This window comes from Coregonus clupeaformis, unplaced genomic scaffold (assembly GCF_020615455.1).
Source record: "Coregonus clupeaformis isolate EN_2021a unplaced genomic scaffold, ASM2061545v1 scaf0009, whole genome shotgun sequence".
NCBI classification, from domain to species: Eukaryota; Metazoa; Chordata; class Actinopteri; order Salmoniformes; family Salmonidae; genus Coregonus; species Coregonus clupeaformis.
In genome coordinates, this window is record NW_025533464.1 from 522,963 (window position 1) to 543,745 (window position 20,783).

Below are 20,783 nucleotides of genomic sequence, written 5' to 3' on the forward strand. Positions count from 1 at the left end.
TTTCTGAGCATTCCTCTTGCTGTCTCTAAGAATTTAAACCTCTTCCGTCTCTTCCTCTCTCCTTTCTTTTCCTCTCTCACTCTCTTTCCATTTTCAGTCTCTCTATTCCTTTACCTCTGTCCACCTCTCTCGCTCTTGCTTTCATGCTCTTTTTCACTCTTTCTCTCTCTCTCTCTCTCTCTCTCCTGAATGAGAGGCTGTGCTATGTGAGAAGTGGCGATGCTATGCTAAATACCGCGAGTGCTTTCTCTTAAAGAGCCTTTAAAAGGCTAACGATACTGACCCTTCAATTTCCCTTAAGCTTCCAGCACTATGACTTATTGGTGAGAGGATACTTGGGGGAAACCCAGACCTAAAGAAGGTGGGAAGAGACGGAGGAGAGGAGAGCGGTTGATGTTTCATTCATGTTTTTGTTTTCAGAGGACTGCTTTCAGGAATCAGGTGCTCCAGTTACATTCCGAGAATTCACAAAATAAATGGAGGATTACTTATGTCTTATTTCTGGCCGTCCCTTTTCAGTTAAATTAGTCCATAAAGTGAGATACTAAGGACATAATTACATTTTAGCAGACGCTCTTATCCAGAGAAACTTACAATAGTCCGTGCATACATTTTTGTACTGGTCCCCCATGGGAATTGAACCCACATCCCCGGCATTGAAAGCACCATGCTCTACCAACTGAGCCACACGGGCCCACATGAGGGACCATAATATCCTGTATTAAAGTTATTTGGCTCTTTTGAAATTCTTTTTCATTGATCTAATCTGTTTCTGAACTTCTCAGTCTGAATCGTCTCCTTCTGTGTCTATGCCTCAGTCAAAATTACAACATTTGCATAGTGTAGGTCAACACTCATTCCTTTCTCATATCTTGGCCATGCTCCTCTCATTCTCTGTCCACAAGACCAAAATAAATCTTTACCTCTTACGTTTAACTCAATAAATATATTTCCCCCCCCCCTCCAACTTTTAAAATAAACACTTTAAATTAATCCAGACTATTCATGGATAACTTCTTTTGATTCATCTGTAGTCTCCCTTGAAGCCTGTGGCCGACTGTAGTTTGACACATGAGGAGGAGGAACATAGCACACGTTTGACTTCTAGTGAGTTTATTTTAACAGGACAGAGGGAAACACAAACTGGGCCTTGTAAGATGTCACTCTCACCAAACAGATGAAGACCAGGGGCGTATTCATTATGCCAATTCTGTTGCAAAACGTTTTTTAAATGTAAGCAAACGGAACGAAACAGGGATGGACCTACCTGAATTTGTCTGATAGAAACTCTAAACGGTTTCTGTAATGAATACACCCAATGTTTCTAAAATGGAGGGCTTTGCCACATAATCTAGAACCCATGTAAACACATTCAGAGAAACAGACTGCCAGTCTGATCCACTACACAGTCTAATCCACTACACATTGTGGCCTTGAGGGTCCGTTTATATATATGATAGAATGAAAAACAGTGTGAATATGGATGGATACTGTTCTGGGTTGATTCAACAGGAGATCCACAGCTGAAAACAATGCCTATTCCAGTCATTCAACCCCAGACTAGTTTTTCTCAGTGTTATTTCTTAGCCAATCACAGAGGGGGTGAGGATTTGCGTCAAAGGCGCTATGAGAGCCCCGACAGCATAGTAATATCTGCTTAATAAAACACATTGGGACCCAGTGAAAACCCAGTGACACTGACTTTTGTTTGAAGCTCCATCCATGCCCACAGAGTTGGACGCATTCATTAGTGGACCATAAGTTATGTTTTGTCTCTGTTTGGATTCGATATATATATTTTTTCATGTTTTCCATGGGCATTACTTGTGCATCCAAGCATAAAAACATAGTAGACTGAGCCAAGTTTTATGTTCTTTTCAGACTGTGTCTTTCCTCGACTGTGTGTTCTCATGTGTCCGGAATCTCACAGGGCTGTCCATGGCAACCCCTGCCAGTCGGCATGGGTTCAACCCTTAGGAGTTTGGCTGGACAGAGCATTCTTGGTGCCAGTGCCCTCTAACCCTAAGGCAGGCATCCAGAGCATACATCACCACACTTAAGATTCTCAACACAACACTCACTCTTCCCTCTCCTCGACTTTCGACTTGATTCCTCTTTCTGCCTAATGAGTGGTATCCCCTATCTGACTTTATTTCAAGCTCTTCTCTCTCTCTCTCTCTCTCTCTCTCTCTCTCTCTCTCTCTCTCTCTTTCGACTCCTTCTCTGTATTTCTTCCAGATATATCTCACTCACTATCTTTCTTATTATAATATGAGCAGCAGTGGAGGCTGGTGGGAGGAGCTATAGGAGGACGGGCGCATTGTAATGGCTGGAATGGAATACATGGAATGGAGTTAAACATGTGGTTTCCATATGTTTGATGTGTTAGATACCATTCCATTAATTCCATTCCAGCCATTTCAATGAGCCCGTCCTCCTATAGCTCCTTCCACCAGCCTCCACTGATGAGCAGTGCATTTATAGCCAACCATTTCAACAGGTTCTTACAGAACTGCTCTTTGCTGTCCTCTTGAGTTCAAATGCAGGCATTGCATGATAATGTAGACAACATAGAGACAAACCTGCTAGAGAAAATGAATGAACATGCACCCAGATTTCCCAGCCGCAATCCACTAAGTCAAATAAGAAATCCTCTTTTTTATGTTGCTATGTAATCCAGAAACCACTTATCCTGCATTGGCGATGATAGATGCTCTTATTGGGATGTCTAATCAGGAAGTAATCTCAGCAAATCTGGTGACAAAGGAGAAGGACAGAGTGTTTTCTTAGAGCCTTCAGAAATACTTTTTTAGCCTTGACCTTTGCAGGCGCTGAGAGCCAGATGACATACATGGATAAAACCTTATGGGTTGAAGGGGTTGGAAGGAGGTTAGGGGTCACACAAGCTTACCATTTCCTGAAACGACCGGAAGCTTATCATTTTTTTGCCATCAAATTTAATTAAAATAGTATCTGTATAGGCTTATATGCACAGCAGATGTCCAAGACACGTCAAGTAATAATACTGTAGCACTTTAAAACTATGTTTGGCTTCCACTAGCTTTAGTGTATCTCTGTTCCAATGGAGATTGAACAATGGTTCAGTCCACGATGATAGGTACAGATGTAGGATCTTAATTTGATCACCCTGTTGCAGGAGAACTTTCCTGCAATGCAGGAAATGTAAAATGTGTTGTGTTAAAATATTTTCAAAGGCTTCTGAAGTTTGTAACTTCCACTTGGAAATTTCAGACTTGATTTTCCCTTTACGATGTATCAACCCTTACAAAAATGTCAGCTAATTATAATCCACATAATAATTCACATTTCCTGTTGCTGCAGGATTATTCCTGCTGTAGCAAACTGGCTCAAATGAAGATCCTACATCTGTATTAGTGTTGGCAGAATGACTCCACAACGTCTGTAGCCAATTACCATTGTACCGGTGTCATCTGTATCGGCAAAGACACGGGGGACGTAGTGGCCACAGGACAGGAGCTATAGAGCATAATCACGGAATTGAAGGAGACAGACAGAGAGAGAGAGAGAGAGAGAGCGAGGGAGATAGAGAAGAGAGTGATGGGACTGTGGTAAAAGAGGTGGTGAACTGCCATTTCAGAATTGAAGCTAAGATCTACAAAGGAAAAATTGGTGGAAGTTGAAGCCTAGTGTTCTAACTTTGGATAATTACCATGAATTTGCCATGAAAGTGCTTTACCAGTCTTATCCAAATGTACTATTTACTGTACTTGGATGGCCCCTTTGTGGGGAGAGTAACTGCACCTCAAAATACACCCTTTACCCTTTACACCCTGACCCCTGACCCCTAACCTATAACCCCTGACAAGGAAATTCAGTCCATTACCTGTGTTGGTCTGGAAGTAGATGACAGGGTTGTGTATGGAACTTGGCCAGGTAGGTGGGCAGTATGGCCAGGTAGGTGGGCAGTATGGCCAGGTAGGTGGGCAGTATGGCCAGGTAGGTGGGCAGTATGGCCAGGTAGGTGGGCAGTATGGCCAGGAGAGGAGGGATGAGGAGGTGTGGGGCTGAGACCTCCACCATGGCCAGGCAGAAGTAGGCCAGCCAGCAGAGGAAAAAGGCCCCGATCATGGCTAGGATCTACCGCCCTGCTGCTCCATGCTATGGTTCAGCTGAAACAACACATACAGGTACAGTCAATGCATGCTGTACATACTGGCATACACACACCTCTCCCCCCACCTAGTACCCTCTTCATGGTACTGAGTACGTTACTGTAGAAGTAGACTATAACCACAGAGGGAAGTAGGAAGCAGAAGACCATGCAGGGTACCAGGAAGCTGTAGTTGCCCCAGATGTCCAAGACATGTCAAGTAATAATACTGTAGCACTTTAAAACTATGTTTGGCGTCCACTAGCTTTAGTGTATCTCTGTTCCAGTGGAGATTGGAGCTCCAGCCCAGTAGAGGGGCCAGGGCCAAGGGCAGGCAGGCCAGCCATGGGCACATGACTGCTCATGCACCAGCAGGGTGAGTGTCCACAGAGATACCAGACCTTATGGTGTTTAAAGGAGGTAATCAAATGTTGTCAAAACATGTAAAACCAGAAAACGGTTGTACATCCCTTTAACATATGTCTCAACCAATCTCTTTATTAGCTCCATTTAATTGAGGGACACTAACAGGTGACTAACAGGTGACTGGTTGTGGTCAACAAACCTGAAAACAATTAACACCTAAAACAATGATCTAATCGGACAGCCAATACAAATAGCATCAAAAACGACTCACCAATGTAACTGACTGCAAAGACTTGGAAGAGACAGAACCCGTAATTGGTCACTGTAGCAACAGTGGAGCTGTAGGAGGTCGGAGACGGCCAGGCGGAGGATGATGATGTTCATGGGGATGAACAGGACGTGTGGGTTCCTCATCAACATGACTGTGACCAGGAGGTTGTTGGAGACATGAGGAAGGAGAGGATGCTGAAGCCCTCCCGAGGGAAGACTGTGAACACTGCCAAGATGATGGGCACTGTACCCTCTGCCAAAGCTGTGCCACCCTCTGCCAATGGTATGCATTGGCCCAAACCCCAGTCCAAGCGTAGATCAGCCAGGGCCGTGCTGTTGCTGTCTATCTCAACCACAACCACAACCGTAACCTCTGAGCTCCCACCTCAAGATATTCTGAGGATCTCCCTCTCCCCTCTCACCTGAGTGGCCCCTCTATGCAAATGGAATTATCCCGTCATATTCTGGCATGATTAGCGTGATTCCGTACTTTGTGGAGAGGCTGGATGAGGAATGAAGGTGACATACATGGTAATCCCTGCTCTTTGGGCCATTTGCCAAATGAAGCTGATATGATCAGTGGGATTAAACACCATTGGTGTTGATTGGATTATATGAGTAGTCAACACTGTAACACTGTATGTTAGTTAATTCATGTTTTTGGTATTTGGAAGATTTCCTGTGTTGTATGATTCCATCTGTATGTTGATGCTTCAGCGTAAACAAGGGATGAACCACACCCTCAACCCTTTCACAATGCATTGCACTGCTTTGGTAACACTTATATGAGTGTGTGCGTGCATGTACGTGTGTGTGTGTTAGGTCAGTAATGCCACTCAGCATAAAGCATGTCATCCTGACCTCTTCTTGGAAAACGCTGGGTCTGAATGTCATGACGGGACAGAATGTTGTCAGGAAGAGTGCAGATGGGACAGGAGAGGGTGAATCTTATTTACAGTCCAGGATATCCTGCCATTCTCCTTCCCTCCAACACCACTGTTTGAAGACAAGACCAGACCTAACCCCCCCTTCCAACTGCTGACAGATGCTAGAGTATAGACGGATGAAGGGATTGTGTGTGTGTGTGTGTGTGTGTGGGTGTGTGTGTGTGTGCCGGGGGGATTGTGTGTGTGTGTGAGTGGGGGATTGTGTGTGTGTGCCTGTGTGTGTGTCTGTATGTCTGTGCGTATTCGTGTGTGAGCGCGTGTGTTATGTGTGTGTGTGTGTGTGTTTGCATGGACAGTATGACCATGCATATTTGTATATGTGCTCGTGTGTGGAGTGTATGAATGCAGGTGACCCGCTCTGGTACTATTGGCACAGGAAAGAGTGGAGTTGAGGGGAGGGGAGGGGGAGAGAGGAGGGGGGTTGTTGAAAAGTCAGATGGGCTAAGTGAGTGGTCACAGTCCACTGACGAGCCTCAGAGAGGGAGGGAGAGAGAGAGCAAAAAAGAGTGACTCCAAGTGACAGGGAGTGGGTCAGAGAGGTAGAGAGAGGGAGCAACAGGGGCACAGCAAGTGATACTAAGAGAGAGAGAGAGAGAGGAGAGAGAAGGAGAGAGATCCAGAGGTATGGAGCCTGTGACCGAACCACTGCTGCTCATGTTGCTACTTCTGAGGTTAGACCACTACACTACCTCCACTGCTGCTGCCGCCAAGGTGAGTCCCACATTTACCGCACACACGTGAGTGCATTCGCCATTTGGACACACCGTCACACTCTCATTGGTATCTAGAACTATGGAAGCACTGCCACGAGTGGTCAGGGAGCAGTGGGCATTGGACACAATACAAATCCAATCAAAATGTATTGGTCACATACACATATTTCGCAGATGTTATTGTGGGTGTAGTGAAATGCTTGTGATCCTAGCTCCAACAGTGCAGTAGTATCTAACAATTCAGCAGTAGTATCTAACAATTCAGCAGTAGTATCTAACAATTCAGCTTGACTTGTTTGGCCTTGTTTTGTTGCTGACTGTTTTGGAAATGTTAAAGTGTTGTTGTGTGGTTTGGGGATTTTGGATGGCATATTGTATTATGACTTTGTGCTGTGTTTCAGGGGTTGGCTCTATGTGGTTTTGAAACATAACTAGCATGTTTTGTGCGTGTCATGTCTGAGCTTTGTGGTTTCTCTGAGTAGCGCCCGGGTACTGTTGCATGCTGGGTAGATGAGATCAGATGATGCCGGTCCCAGCAGAAGTAATTAAACAATATCTTCCTGTTTACCCAACGTCTGTGCAAAGTAAACAAATACTCTAAAATAAGCTTTGATGATGCCAACACACTGTGTGTACCCAGGAGTACACTACTGCCAAAGACCAAGCTATTCATCATGCACAAACACAGTTTTCTCTGTAGGGGGCTTGGGCGTTGGGTTATATGGTGGTGGTTTATTCCATAGTTATGTTATTTTAGTATGATGAAAGGCAGGCAGGAAATAATAGTCTGACCTCTCTCAACTGTTTTAAGAACTGTGGAAAATTCCATTGATATGAGTGGATAAGAGGATCGGTGAGGGCTCTGTAGGGCATTGGCTTCAACATTCAGTTATGAACATGGGGATGCGGCCCTGGTACATTCATCAGGTAACTCAGGAACCGTTATGTGAGTTTATGACTTATAACACACAGTGGGAAGTTAACTGAGATAAGAAAAGTGTTTCAGTACACTGTTGTGTGTGGTTATTTGTGTGTTCCTCAGTCCACAACGACACACAGCACGAGGTCTGTGTGGGTGTGTCTTACAATAACCGCTCTTCTCCCTCCACCACAGCAGAACCGGTGTGACAGGACAACCCTGGTGATGACCAAGACAGAGTGCCACTCCTGTAGCATCAGTTTCAACGTGGGCTGTCCAGCAGGCTACAACAAGAAGATCCCCGGGAAGGGCAACCCGGACTGCAAGTGAGTGGGCAAGGGTGTAAGGGAGGGGGAGATGAAGGGGAGGAAAGGAGGGTGGAAGAGGGATAGGGGAGAGGTGAAGTGGAATATGGGGGGAGAAGGGGACAGAAGAGGGAAGGGAGTGAAGGAGAAATGGAATAGACAAAGGAGACATCTAAGTCATATCTCATGTCTCTGCTTGACATAAGACAAAACCAGATGTTGTACAGAGCATTGTGACTACTGTAGTACTATATCCTACACCAGGTATCTCCCAGTAATATGTAATCTCTCTCTCTGTAGGTACCGTGTGAGTCCCATGGCCAGTCTGGTGCTGTCCATCAAGGGCTGTTCTCATGAGTGTTACAAGCAGGTAGATGAGCCCCGGTGCTGTCCAGGGTACTGGGGACCAGACTGCATCGGTGAGTAAAACATTACATTTACATTTACATTTACGTCATTTAGCAGACGCTCTTATCCAGAGCGACTTACAAATTGGTGCATTCACCTTATAGCCAGTGGGACAACCACTTTACAAATTGTGAGTAGTGTTGAGTAGTGTTGGAGGAGAGCGAGAGAGAAAGGGATACAAAGTAGTGGTCGGAGACATGGAGGGGAGTTGCAGTGAGATTAGTAGAAGAACAGCATCTAGTAAAGATGAGGTCAAGCGTATTGCCTGCCTTGTGAGTAGGGGGGGATGGTGAGAGGGTGAGGTCAAAAGAGGAGAGGAGTGGAAAGAAGGAGGCAGAGAGAAATGAGTCAAAGGTAGACGTAGGGAGGTTGAAATCCCCCAGAACTGTGAGGGGTGAGCCATCCTCAGGAAAGGAACTTATCAAGGCGTCAAGCTCATTGATGAACTCTCCAAGGGAACCTGGAGGGCGATAAATGACAAGGATGTTAAGCTTACATGGGCTAGTGACTGTGACAGCATGGAATTCAAATGAGGAGATAGACAGATGGGTCAGGGGAAAAATAGAGAATGTCCATTTGGGAGAGATGAGGATTCCTGTGCCACCACCCCGCTGACCAGATGCTCTCGGAGTATGCGAGAACACATGGTCAGACGAGCAGAGAGCAGTAGGAGTAGCAGTGTTTTCAGTGGTAATCCATGTTTCCGTCAGTGCCAAGAAGTCGAGGGACTGGAGGGTAGCATAGGCTGAGATTAACTCTGCCTTGTTGGCAGCAGAACGGCAGTTCCAGAGGCTGCCTGAGACCTGGAACTCCACGTGGGTGGTGCGTGCAGGGACCACCAGGTTAGAGAGGCAGCAGCCACGCGGTGTGAGGCGTTTGTATAGCCTGTGCGGAGAGGAGAGAACAGGGATAGGCAGAGGCATAGTTGACAGGCTGCAGAAAATGGCTACAATAATGCAAAGGAGATCGGAATGAAATGAACTAAACATCTGGGAAAGGAGAGAGCGGGGCCTCCCTCGCCACAACACCCAAATATGACTCCCAACTTCCACCTCAGAAACTATAATTGTTGTAAACTACAGCGGTTCAATTTTTTCTAGGAATAGACTAACTTAGTTTATTCAGCTAGCTAACTAGGTACAGTATTCTTCCGTGAAAATCGTCCAGGGCACCTAGTCATAAGACGCCACAGCCAGCTAGCATGCCGGACTCCAACAACACGGTTTAGCACCAATACTCGGCCACAACAAACCACCAGTGTGTCAACACGCCAAGCAGATCGTTCGTGTCCGTGTCTAACGTTGTGTGTTAGTCCCGACAGCTTGAGCGAGTCCGTCGTCAACTTATTCAGCCAGTTAGTTAGCTAGAATAGCCATTGCTTTCAGACAAAGAAGAAACCCCTCCTTTCACAGCACGAACACACAGAGAGAGCAAAACTAACGTTAACTAGTCACCCATGTCCCGAATTCCTTGAACGACTCTAGCTACCAATATGTAAAAATAAAACACAAATGTAGGTTATGACTTACCCCTAGCAGCTACTGTTAGCTAGCCAAGTGCAAAGCTAGCCACTGAATTGACTCAGCCAGTTCGAGCATCACAATGCATCACAATGCATCCAATACTGTAATCACTCACTGCTGCTCATCAATGAGTCACCAAGCCGCATTGATGAGGAAAGCAACACAAGATGAAAAGGCAAACCATTTTGGGGGTGGTAACATCATTTCTGAAATCCCTATTTAACCACAGATGCTCCCTTTTCAAAGGCTTGCTTTGAAACATTGAGTTGAAACTGTTCAGAGGGTTCTCGTATTGCTCATGTTTTGGTGGTTCTGTGGGGACTCTGAGGGAATGTTTTGATAGGAAGAGTTCAGACATGTACTTGACTGCTACAGCCACTAAATCCCAGTGCTGAGTGCTGTGTGACAAAAAAACAGAAGGAAAGTGCTCGCATCCCTCCTAAGAGCGGAAGAGTGGAAAGAAAGTGCCCTGTTTCTGAAAGAAATAGCTACAGGGGAACAAATGCACAGAACACAAAGCCGTCCAAAGTAGGAAAGTGTGTCAGAAGTGTCCTGTGCGCACAGGCAGGCCAGGACGACCCACATTGTGAGCCAAGTGTCTGTACTGGGTGCAGGATGCAGGTTAGGCCTTTCGGAGCAGGGGACTCGCACACTTCCTTCCTCCCAATTAGGGCTCATCGTCAGCGGGCCCCTGTCTTCCAGGAATGTGCTGACACCCGGAGAGCACTGAGTCCAGGCTTCCTCTCTCTATCTCTTTCGTTCCTGTCATAGACCCCTCTTATCCCCCCTCTCTCTCTCTCTCTCTCTCTCTCTCTCTCTCTCTCTCTCTCTCTCTTTCTCTCTCTCTCTCTCTCTCTCTCTCTCTCTCTCTCTCTCTCTCTCTCTCCCTGTATGTCGACTGAATTACTCTCATCACTTGTTGTGCAACAATGTTACCTTTTAGGTACAAAATACCCACATTAGAAGGTTATCATTCATTAAAGTAAACATTGGGGAAACATTGAATGATATTATTACAATTGAGTGACATCTGCTCAGAAATGGTGAGTGAGTGAGAATCTGCTGACGAGAACAACTGCCTTCCTAGAGTCTGCTGATTGTAAGGAGACCCTTGGCAACACCCCGTGAATGCTTGTGTGTACATTGTGTGTGTATCTTGAGGGAAGGAAGGCGATGAGTGATGTTGGGTCATACTGATAAGAGAGGCACACAGGAGAGAGTGAGAAGGAAAGAGAAGGAGAGAGAATGAGGAGAGGAGTAGAGGAAGTGGAGATGGGGTGAAGAGGTGATGGGGTCTTTATGTGAAGTGTAACACGTCTGCTTACTCAGATCCCTGGAGACACAGCTGTCATAGCATTACATCCAGGCTATTGTCAAGTCACGTGCTCTCCTGGACATTGGAACAATACATTACTGAAGCCCATTCGGTTTCCAATCACTGTTTCATTGAGATTGGTTGTCCATCTTTCTGTTGATATGAGACTGATGTGAATGGTACTGTCTTCCTGTCACAGAGTGCCCAGAGGACGCAGTGAGACCCTGTAGTAATAATGGAGTGTGTTCTGAAGGCATGGGTGGCAACGGGACCTGCAGCTGTAAGGTACTGGATGATGATGCAGAGACACACACATATATGCAAGTAAACACACATGTGCACACACATACACGCACATGCACGCACACACACACACACTCACACACACACACACTCACACACACACACACACACACACATACATACATACATACATACAGTGAGGGAAAAAAGTATTTCATCCCCTGCTGATTTTGTACGTTTGCTCACTGACAAAGAAATGATCAGTCTATAATTTTAATGGTAGGTTTATTTGAACAGTGAGAGACAGAATAACAAAACAAAAATCCAGAAAAACGCATGTCAAAAATGTTATAAATTGATTTGCATTTTAATGAGGGAAATAAGTATTTGACCCCTCTGCTCCCTCCACAGATTTACTATGGGATTAAGGTCTGGAGACTGGCTAGGCCACTCCAGGACCTTAATGTGCTTCTTCTTGAGCCACTCCTTTGTTGCCTTGGCTGTGTGTTTTGGGTCATTGTCATGCTGGAATACCCATCCACGACCCATTTTCAATGCACTGGCTGAGGGAAGGAGGTTCTCACCCAAGATTTGAAGGTACATGGCCCCGTCCATCGTCCCTTTGATGCGGTGAAGTTGTCCTGTCCCCTTAGCAGAAAAACACCCCCAAAGTATAATGTTTCCACCTCCATGTTTGACGGTGGGGATTGTGTTCTTGGGGTCATAGGCAGCATTCCTCCTCCTCCAAACACGGCGAGTTGAGTTGATGCCAAAGAGCTCCATTTTGGTCTCATCTGACCACAACACTTTCACCCAGTTCTCCTCTGAATCATTCAGATGTTCATTGGCAAACTTCAGACAGGCATGTATATGTGCTTTCTTGAGCAGGGGGATCTTGCGGGCGCTGCAGGATTTCAGTCCTTCACGGCGTAGTGTGTGACCAATTGTTTTCTTGGTGACTATGGTCCCAGCTGCCTTGAGATCATTGACAAGATCCTCCTGTGTAGTTCTGGGCTGATTCCTCACCGTTCTCATGATCATTGCAACTCCACGAGGTGAGATCTTGCATGGAGCCCCAGGCTGAGGGAGATTGACAGTTATTTTGTGTTTCGTCCATTTGCGAATAATCGCACCAACTGTTGTCACCTTCTCACCAAGCTGCTTGGCGATGGTCTTGTAGCCCATTCCAGCCTTGTGTAGGTCTACAATCTTGTCCCTGACATCCTTGGAGAGCTCTTTGGTCTTGGCCATGGTGGAGAGTTTGGAATCTGATTGATTGATTGCTTCTGTGGACAGGTGTATTTTATATAGGTAACAAACTGAGATTAGGAGCACTCCCTTTAAGAGTGTGCTCCTAATCTCAGCTCGTTACCTGTATAAAAGACACCTGGGAGCCAGAAATCTTTCTGATTGAGAGGGGGTCAAATACTTATTTCCCTCATTAAAATGCTAATCAATTTATAACATTTTTGACATGCGTTTTTCTGGATTTTTTTGTTGTTATTCTGTCTCTCACTGTTCAAATAAACCTACCATTAAAATGATAGACTGATCATGTCTTTGTCAGTGGGCAAACGTACAAAATCAGCAGGGGATCAAATACTTTTTTCCCTCACTGTACATACATACATACATACATACATACATACATACATACACATGCACACACACACAAACACAGAATGGTCCATCACTGTGTTTGTCTTCCTCAGCCTGGCTTCGTGGGAACTGCGTGTGAAGACTGTGCAGATAATCTTTACGGCTCAACCTGTAGTTCTGGTAACCAACTCGGTCCCATTCTTTAAGATTAAGATTCTTTATCTACCCCATTTTGTGACTGCCCCATGCACCTAGAGATACAGTCCATGTTGGTGCCATTTGTAATATCAACCTGTTTCTCTCTCTCTTCATCCCATCATTCTCCACTCCCCGGTCCATCAGCCTGCACTTGTGTACATGGCCTGTGTAATGCTGGTATCCACGGTGACGGGATATGCACCTGCTTCTCTGGGTATAAAGGGCCAAAATGTGATCTGGGTAAGAGAACCAGTGGTCTTGCATGCTTATGACAGGTCTTACAATGTGTTAGAACTGTATCATAATGCATTATACCTGTCGTGTGCTGCAGCATTAACTCCCTGATCTATAGCCTACCTGTGTGTATTCATCCAATGATAACTTGCTCACACCTTAATAACAGCACGTGTATCTGTCATCTCTGTCATCTCTCAGAGCTGCCGGAGTGCTCTTCTCTGCTTTGTCCACAGAACACTCGCTGTATGCAGGGCGCACTTGATGGGTCACTACGCTGTCAATGTCTACCTGGCTACCAAACCTCTGGAGATCAATGCATATGTGAGTGACAGCATGGCTGTGTTCCTATTCTCTGTAATGGGGCCTTATGGCCTTCCAGCTACTAACGGCCTGGTACTAAGTGAGTTATGTAATAGTTTGATGTTTCTCCTCTCACAGCCATAAACCCGTGCCTGCAGCAGGTGTGCCACAGCCATGCCACCTGTGCCCACGTGGGGCCCAACAAGCACTCGTGTACCTGTGCCCAGGGCTACAGCGGGGACGGGCACGTGTGTGTTCCCATAGACCCCTGTCAAACACACCTGGGGGGCTGCTCTGATGACACTGCTCGCTGCGTGTACGATGGGCCAGGGAAGGTGTGTGTGTGCGTGCATGTGTGCTTTTCCCCCAACCTTTTCCTAACCCACATTTGAAATTAATTGATAATGCAAGTAAAATATAACATTTTATTGCTTCAATTGGTGATAATGTGCCAGTCATTTGTGTTAGGTGAACCTCCCCCTGAGTGGTGTTTTTGGTTTCGCTTGTAGTCTCATTGTGAGTGTCAAGACGGGTTTGACCACCTGGCAGGAGGGGTGAGCTGCAGCCTGAAGGACATGTGCAGACCAGACTCCTGCAGCAAAAATGCCAACTGTTCTACAGTGGAGCCGAACGTAGTAGAGTCAGTATGTTTCTGTTCTCTTAGACTTTGTGTGTTTAAGGATATTTGTGCAGTAAAACCATCATTCTTCAAAGATCGTCTTACCTTCATTCATCTCTCTTACGCCAGGTGCACATGTCACCAGGGTTACCTGGGCAACGGCAAGATTTGCTATGGCAACATCATGCAGCGTCTGAACGATCTGAACTCAGAGCCCGGGGGCCAATGGACCGGTCAGCTCAGCAATGCCATCACACTCTTTGGTGCGTCTCATTGGTTAATCATCGGCCAATCAGTGACTCATCAAAGTTGCAGAAAACACCTATTTTGTTATGGGACTTGGTTTACATGCTCTCTCTCTCTCACTCTCTCTATCTCTCTCTCTCTCTCTTGCACGCTCTCTCTCTTTTCCTCCTCCTCCTCCTCCTCCTCCAGGTGCCATTTCTTGGCCCCTGAGCAACTTTGGCCCCTTCACTGTCTTCGTCCCAATCAACAAGGGCTTCAAAGGAACTCCAGTAAGATACACAGTAGACACCCATAGCCACTGTAGCTATATTGGTACACAGTAGACACCCATAGCCACTGTAGCTATATTGGTACACAGTAGACACCCATAGCCACTGTAGCTATATTGGTACACAGTAGACACCCATAGCCACTGTAGCTATATTGGTACACAGTAGACACCCATAGCCACTGTAGCTATATTGGTACACAGTAGACACCCATAGCCACTGTAGCTATATTGGTACACAGTAGACACCCATAGCCACTGTAGCTATATTGGTACACAGTAGACACCTAGAGCCACTGTAGATATATTGCTGGATATTTTGGATATTTTTTGCAACACAATACCAATATTCTCTACTTTTCCACCTATAGCTGAAGTGTTTAGCATGTTTGTTGTAATAGTGAGTATGTGTTGTCCTGTCTCAGCTGAATACTCTGATGGCTGACCCAATGAAGGCTAAGTACCTGTGTAAGCTGCACATGGTTGCTGGGGAGATGCCCTATGACACGTTGAACAGAGGGGGCATCTACTACACTCTGACGGGGAAGGCAGGGGAGACGGTGACAACAGAAGACGTGAGATACACACACACGCATGCACACACAGGGGCAAGCCTCATTACCAAGGCCATCCTGATTTAGACTGACAAAAGTCAACACCGTCCCAAGAGTACCTAAGTGGGCTTCTCATAGTAGTAGTGTTGACACAGCACAAGACGGTCCAATGAGAAACACTACTCTAATGACAGGTCATGCTGGTCATGCCAGCAAAATAACTTGATGATCCCCCCCACAGGACAAGCAGCTCAAGATCCGTATCCATGGCAGCAGGAAGAAAGGCGGGTTCCTGCAGTCTGATGTCATCGCTTCCAATGGGATCATCCATATTCTCAACAAGCTGATGGACAGTGTCTCACCCACGGTGGAGAGTGAGAGAGAGGTGCACAGAGACCAGACACAAAGGCTGCGTCCCAAACGGCACCATATTACCTTTTTAGTGCATTACCCATTGGGCTCTGGTCAGAAGTAGTGCACTACATAGGGAATAGGGTGCCGTTTGGGACGCAACCAGATACATTGTTTACAATACTTAGAATAGCATTTACAGGGCCTGCATTTGTGTTGACACTACACATGGTTTTCTCATCATTGCAACAAGCCTGGTTGTTAAGTTAGCCTAAGTTCCATTTTGACATGACTTGTCATGTTATCCTTTCCAGGAGAGTCTGATGAAGATTCTATCAGACTACGGGAAGTTTTCCAAGTTCAAGGATTTGCTGATGGTACTGTATTCTGTATTAATTTCATGTTATTTTAATTGTATTTAACATATTCTAGGTATTATTCAGAATATATTATATCAGATATGAAGTAACATCAACCTGTTGTTTTGATATCTTATTACTGTATTGTTTTTATTCATTTGTATGTATGTAAGGCACTTTTAACAAAATAAATTGGTTTGAAATATGCTATATAAATAAAGTTTGATTTGGTTTGATTCATCTGTACAGAAAGCCAATGTTGACTCTGTATTGGAGGAGGCTGGGCCCTCCACAATCTTTGCCCCCACCAACACAGCCTTCGATGCCATGAAGGAGGGACAGCTGGACTATCTCACCTCTAGTGAGGTAGGGAATGGGTGACTGCATGTGCACATACACATGCACACGCACGCACAATTACAAACTCTTATGGCTCTGATGACACACACACACATCGTTTTGCAAAGCATGTGACGTCCCAGACCGTGACTGTGATGTGTGTGTGTTTGGCTTATTCTTGTCTGATTTCAGGGAAGCACTAAACTACTGGAGCTACTAAGGAATCATGTGGTCCCCTCAACCAAGGTGAGTGTGTGTGCTAGGCCCACATGTCAATCACCAAACCAGATAATGTCGAGTCCCTTAGACTTCAGGGCCCGTATTCATACATTTTCTCAGAACATGAGTGCTGATCTAGGATCTGTTATGTCCTGTTATGTTATGTCTATATTATAATTAATTAGATTACATGGATAGGGGAGACCTGATCCTAGATCAGCACTCTTACTCTGAGACGCTTTATGAATACGAACCCTGAACCCCTGACTATTCTGTCAATGTGTTTGCATACGGTTGTTGTTTTCCATTGGTTTGAAGTTGGAGGTCTATAACGCTGTGTCCAGCCCCCGGATTAGGACCATGGCCAATCAGATCCTCTCGTTCAACGTGACTGAAAACGTAAGTACATGTGACACATCAACACAAGAGAGGAGGTATGTACTGTATAGTGTGTGTGTGTGTAGGTGTTTTGTCTGACTCTGATGAAACCCCACAGGGTCAAATCCTAGTTAACGGCATGGCTGTTCTGGAGGCAGATGTGGAGGCCAAGAACGGACGCCTCTATTCGCTGGACGGAGTTCTGATCCCGCTCTCCATCGAGCCGGTACTGCCTCACAGGTGTGACATCACAGAGAACAAACTTTTGAAGGTGAGTTTGAGTGACAGGTTCTGTGATCGTCCCCTGCATTCACATTGTGTTTTAGTTTCAGAGGTTTTATTCATTATTAACTTCATAACTTATGATTAGAGTCATCCTTTATTTCGATTTAGTGAGGTAGTTGGTTCTGGTTGCTTGTCCTCATTTGAGTGTCTCTCTTCATTGACATGCTACTTCCCAGGGTGACTGTGTCAGCTGCTCAAAGGTGACCAAGTCCAGCTGCCCATCCGGAGTGTCCACAGTAAGAACCCACACACACTGAACCCCAAAGAGTTTGCAAATGTTGTATAGAGACCTAAGCATCCCTTTCAGTTGCCTTCACATGGCTCTTTCCTTAACCTTGTACAGTGCCTTCAAAAAGTATTCATACCCCTTGACTTATTTCACATTTTGTTGTGTTACATCCTGAATTCAAAATGTATCTACACACAATACCTCATAATGACAAAGTGAAAACATGTTTTTAGAAATGTTTGCAAATGTATTGAAAATGAAATACAGAAATATCTAATTTACTTAAGTATTTACACCCCTAAGTCAATACATGTAAGGATCACCTTTGGCAGCGATTACAGCTGTCAGTGGTTGTGAATAAGTCTCGAAGCGTTTTGCACACCTGGATTGTCCAATATTTGAACATTATTCTTTTTTAAATTATTAAAACTCTGTCAAAACTGTAACTAGGCCAATCAGGAACATTCAATGAACACTCCAGTGTATATCTGGCCTTGAGTTTTAGGTTATAGTCCTGCTGAATTTGTCTCCCAGTGTATGTTGGAAAGCAGACTGAACTAGATTTTCCTCTAGGATTTTGCATGTGCTTAGCTCTATTCCGTTTCTTTTTATCCTAAAAAAAACTTCCCTAGTCTTTGCTGATGACAAGCATACCCACAACATGATGCAGCTACCACCATCCTTGAAAATATGAAGAGTGGTACTCAGTGATGTGTTGTGTTGGATTTGACCCAATCATAATGCTTTGAATTCAGTACATAAGGTTAATTGCAGCTTTACTTTAGGGCCTTATTGCAAACAGGATGCAAGTTTTGGAATATTTTTATTCTGTACAGGCTTCCTTCTTTTCACTCTGTCATTTGGGTTAATATTGTGGAGTAACTACAATGTGGAGTAACTCAGTTTCCTCTTATCACATCCATTAAACTCTGTAACTGTTATAAAGTCACCATTGGCCTCATGGTGAAATCCCTGAGCGGTTTCCTTCCTCTCTGGCAACTGAGTTATGAAGGACACCTGCATCTTTGTAGTGACTGGGTGTATTGATACACCATCCAAAGTGTAATTAATAACTTCACCATGCTCAAAGGGATATTCAATGTCTGCTTTTTTATTTTTACCCATCTATCAATAGCTGGAAAACCTCCCTGGTCTTTGTGGTTGAATCTTTGTTTGAAATTCATTACTCGACTGAGGGACCTTACAGATAATTTTATGAGGTAGTCATTCAAAAATCATGTTAAACACTATTATTGCACACAGAGTGAGTCCATGCAACTTATTATGTGACTTGTTAAGCACATTTACTCCTGAGCTTAATTAGACTTGCCATAACAAAGGGGTTGAATACTTACTGACTCAAGAAATGTCAGCTTTTCATTATTAATTAATTTGTAACAATTTCTAAAAACATAATTCCACTTATGGGGTATTGTGTGTAGGCCCAGTGGTGGAAAAAGTACCCAATTGTCATACTTGAATAGAAGTAAAGATACCTTAATAGAAAGTGACTCAAGTAAAAGTGAAAGTCACCCAGTAAAATACTACTTGAGTAAAAGTCTAAAAGTATTTGGTTTTAAATATATTTAAGGATCAAAGTAAATGTAATTGCTAAAATATACTTAAATATCAAAAGTAAAAGTAAAAGTATGAATCATTTTAAAATTCCTTATATTAAGCAAACCAGACAGTTTATTTAATTTTACGGATAGCCAGGGGCACACTCCAACATTCAGACATAATTTACAAATGAAGCATTTGTGTTTAATGAGTCCTCCAGATCAGAGGCAGTAGGGATGACCAGTGATGTTCTCTTGATAAGTGCGTGAATTGGACAATTTTCCTGTCCTGCTAAGCATTCAAAATGTAACGAGTACTTTTGGGTGTCAGGGAAAATGTATGGAGTAAAAAGTACATTATAGTGAAGTAGAAGTAAAAGTTGTCAAAAAGTGAACTATAGATACCCGCAAAAACGAATTAAGTAGTACTTTACACCACTGTGTAGGCCAGTGGCACAAAATCTAAATGTAATCCATTTTAAATTCAGGCTGTAACACAACAAAATGTGGAAAAAGTCAAGGGGTCTGAATACTTTCTGGAGGCACTGTATGTGTTTACTGAGAGCCATGGTCTGTGTTGCAAATGGCATCCTATTCCCTATATAGTGCACTACTTTTGACCAGAGCCCTATGAGCCCTGGACAAAAGTAGTAGACTTTAAAGGTAGTAGGGTGCCATTTGGGATGCAGCCATCCATGTACTCTATACAGCTCTGTGTTTATTTTGCTGATGTTGCCCCCTTTGTGTAGAACACCTTTATTCGCGGCTGTGTGTTCCGGGACATACTGGGTTTCAACATCCCTACGTTTGGCTGCGCCCTCATATGCAACAGGACCCTCACGGTACAGACACACACAGACACACATAAAACCCCTAACCCTAACTCCTAACCCTAACCCTAACCTTAACCCCAAACCCTAAACCTTTAAGCCTAAAATAGAATTATAACAAATTCACGTTTCTTGTTTTCCTACCTTGTCAGGACATTCTGGTGACTTGTCAGGACATTCTGGTGACTTGTCAGGACATTCTGGTCCTGATAATGTAGGAAAACACATACACACACACCACACACAACCTCCCTTGCACCTCGCACACCTCAAACACCCCTCACACACTCTGTAGGTCTGATTTGAGTTCTTCCCCCTCCTGAGCCTGTCCTCCTCCCTAACCCCACCTCTACATCATCCTCTCCCCAGACACCACTGTGCTGTAAGGGCTTCTATGGGCCAGACTGCACCCCCTGTCCTGGAGGGTTCAACACCCCCTGCTCCCGTCGCGGACAGGTGAGACACACCACTTAACCAATTTATCCCTTAACCACTTAAGCTATCTGACTGAGGATAATCTATGCAGTGATTGGCATAATTCTCATCTTTGTGTTTATGTACAGTATGTAGGTATTCATACTTATTTTCTACCATGTGTCTTAGTGTTCTGAGGGGATCGAGGGAAACGGGACATGTGTCTGTGAGACCAACTTCAAAGGCTCCCGGTGCCACTACTGCTCCAACCCCAACAAATACGGACCAGCCTGCGACAAAAGTACACCCCCGTCTTAGACATTCTATATTGACACAGGGACACATCAGTGTCCCCAGATGATGACACGTCTGTCTCATGTTGATGATGTGTCTATCCCCCTCTGTCCCTAGCTTGTGACTGTATCCATGGTGTGTGTGATAACCGTCCCGAGGCAGACGGGCGTTGTAAGGTGGACTCCTGCCAGCCTGGCTACACTGGCCAGTACTGTGAGCGCCACACCCAGGCCTGTGGCCCCCAGGTGACCTTCTGTCATGCCTACGCAGAGTGTGACTTCAACGGAGGGGCAGTCAAGTGAGTGTGTAGGCTTCACTGCGGCCTTGTTGGGGATGATGGTATAACAATAGAATCCCTTTCTCT

General features: G+C 44.8%; 1 protein-coding gene and 1 pseudogene across 2 annotated transcripts in view; one reads left to right on the forward strand and one right to left on the reverse strand.

Moving 5' to 3' along the window:
• Positions 1-1,024: 1,024 nt before the first annotated feature.
• LOC123483016 lies at positions 1,025-5,298 on the reverse strand (annotated as a pseudogene).
• Positions 5,299-6,197: 899 nt separating this feature from the next.
• Positions 6,198-20,783, forward strand: part of LOC121575719 (stabilin-2) — a 37,930-nt gene continuing 23,344 nt past the window's right edge. Inside the window, exons 1-23 of one of the 2 annotated variants that reach the window (XM_041889010.2) lie at positions 6,198-6,426; positions 7,543-7,673; positions 7,953-8,071; positions 11,098-11,183; positions 12,854-12,920; positions 13,083-13,178; positions 13,374-13,496; positions 13,614-13,810; positions 13,985-14,115; positions 14,224-14,357; positions 14,530-14,609; positions 15,034-15,183; positions 15,404-15,547; positions 15,828-15,890; positions 16,122-16,238; positions 16,404-16,457; positions 16,749-16,829; positions 16,927-17,079; positions 17,270-17,329; positions 19,631-19,723; positions 20,081-20,167; positions 20,315-20,426; positions 20,537-20,717. In XM_041889010.2, coding sequence (XP_041744944.1) covers positions 6,340-6,426; positions 7,543-7,673; positions 7,953-8,071; positions 11,098-11,183; positions 12,854-12,920; positions 13,083-13,178; positions 13,374-13,496; positions 13,614-13,810; positions 13,985-14,115; positions 14,224-14,357; positions 14,530-14,609; positions 15,034-15,183; positions 15,404-15,547; positions 15,828-15,890; positions 16,122-16,238; positions 16,404-16,457; positions 16,749-16,829; positions 16,927-17,079; positions 17,270-17,329; positions 19,631-19,723; positions 20,081-20,167; positions 20,315-20,426; positions 20,537-20,717 — 2,546 coding nt within the window. In that variant the 5' untranslated portion in view covers positions 6,198-6,339. The remainder of the gene's footprint in view (positions 6,427-7,542; positions 7,674-7,952; positions 8,072-11,097; positions 11,184-12,853; positions 12,921-13,082; positions 13,179-13,373; positions 13,497-13,613; positions 13,811-13,984; positions 14,116-14,223; positions 14,358-14,529; positions 14,610-15,033; positions 15,184-15,403; positions 15,548-15,827; positions 15,891-16,121; positions 16,239-16,403; positions 16,458-16,748; positions 16,830-16,926; positions 17,080-17,269; positions 17,330-19,630; positions 19,724-20,080; positions 20,168-20,314; positions 20,427-20,536; positions 20,718-20,783) is intronic. The other variant, XM_041889011.2, reaches the window with a different exon arrangement.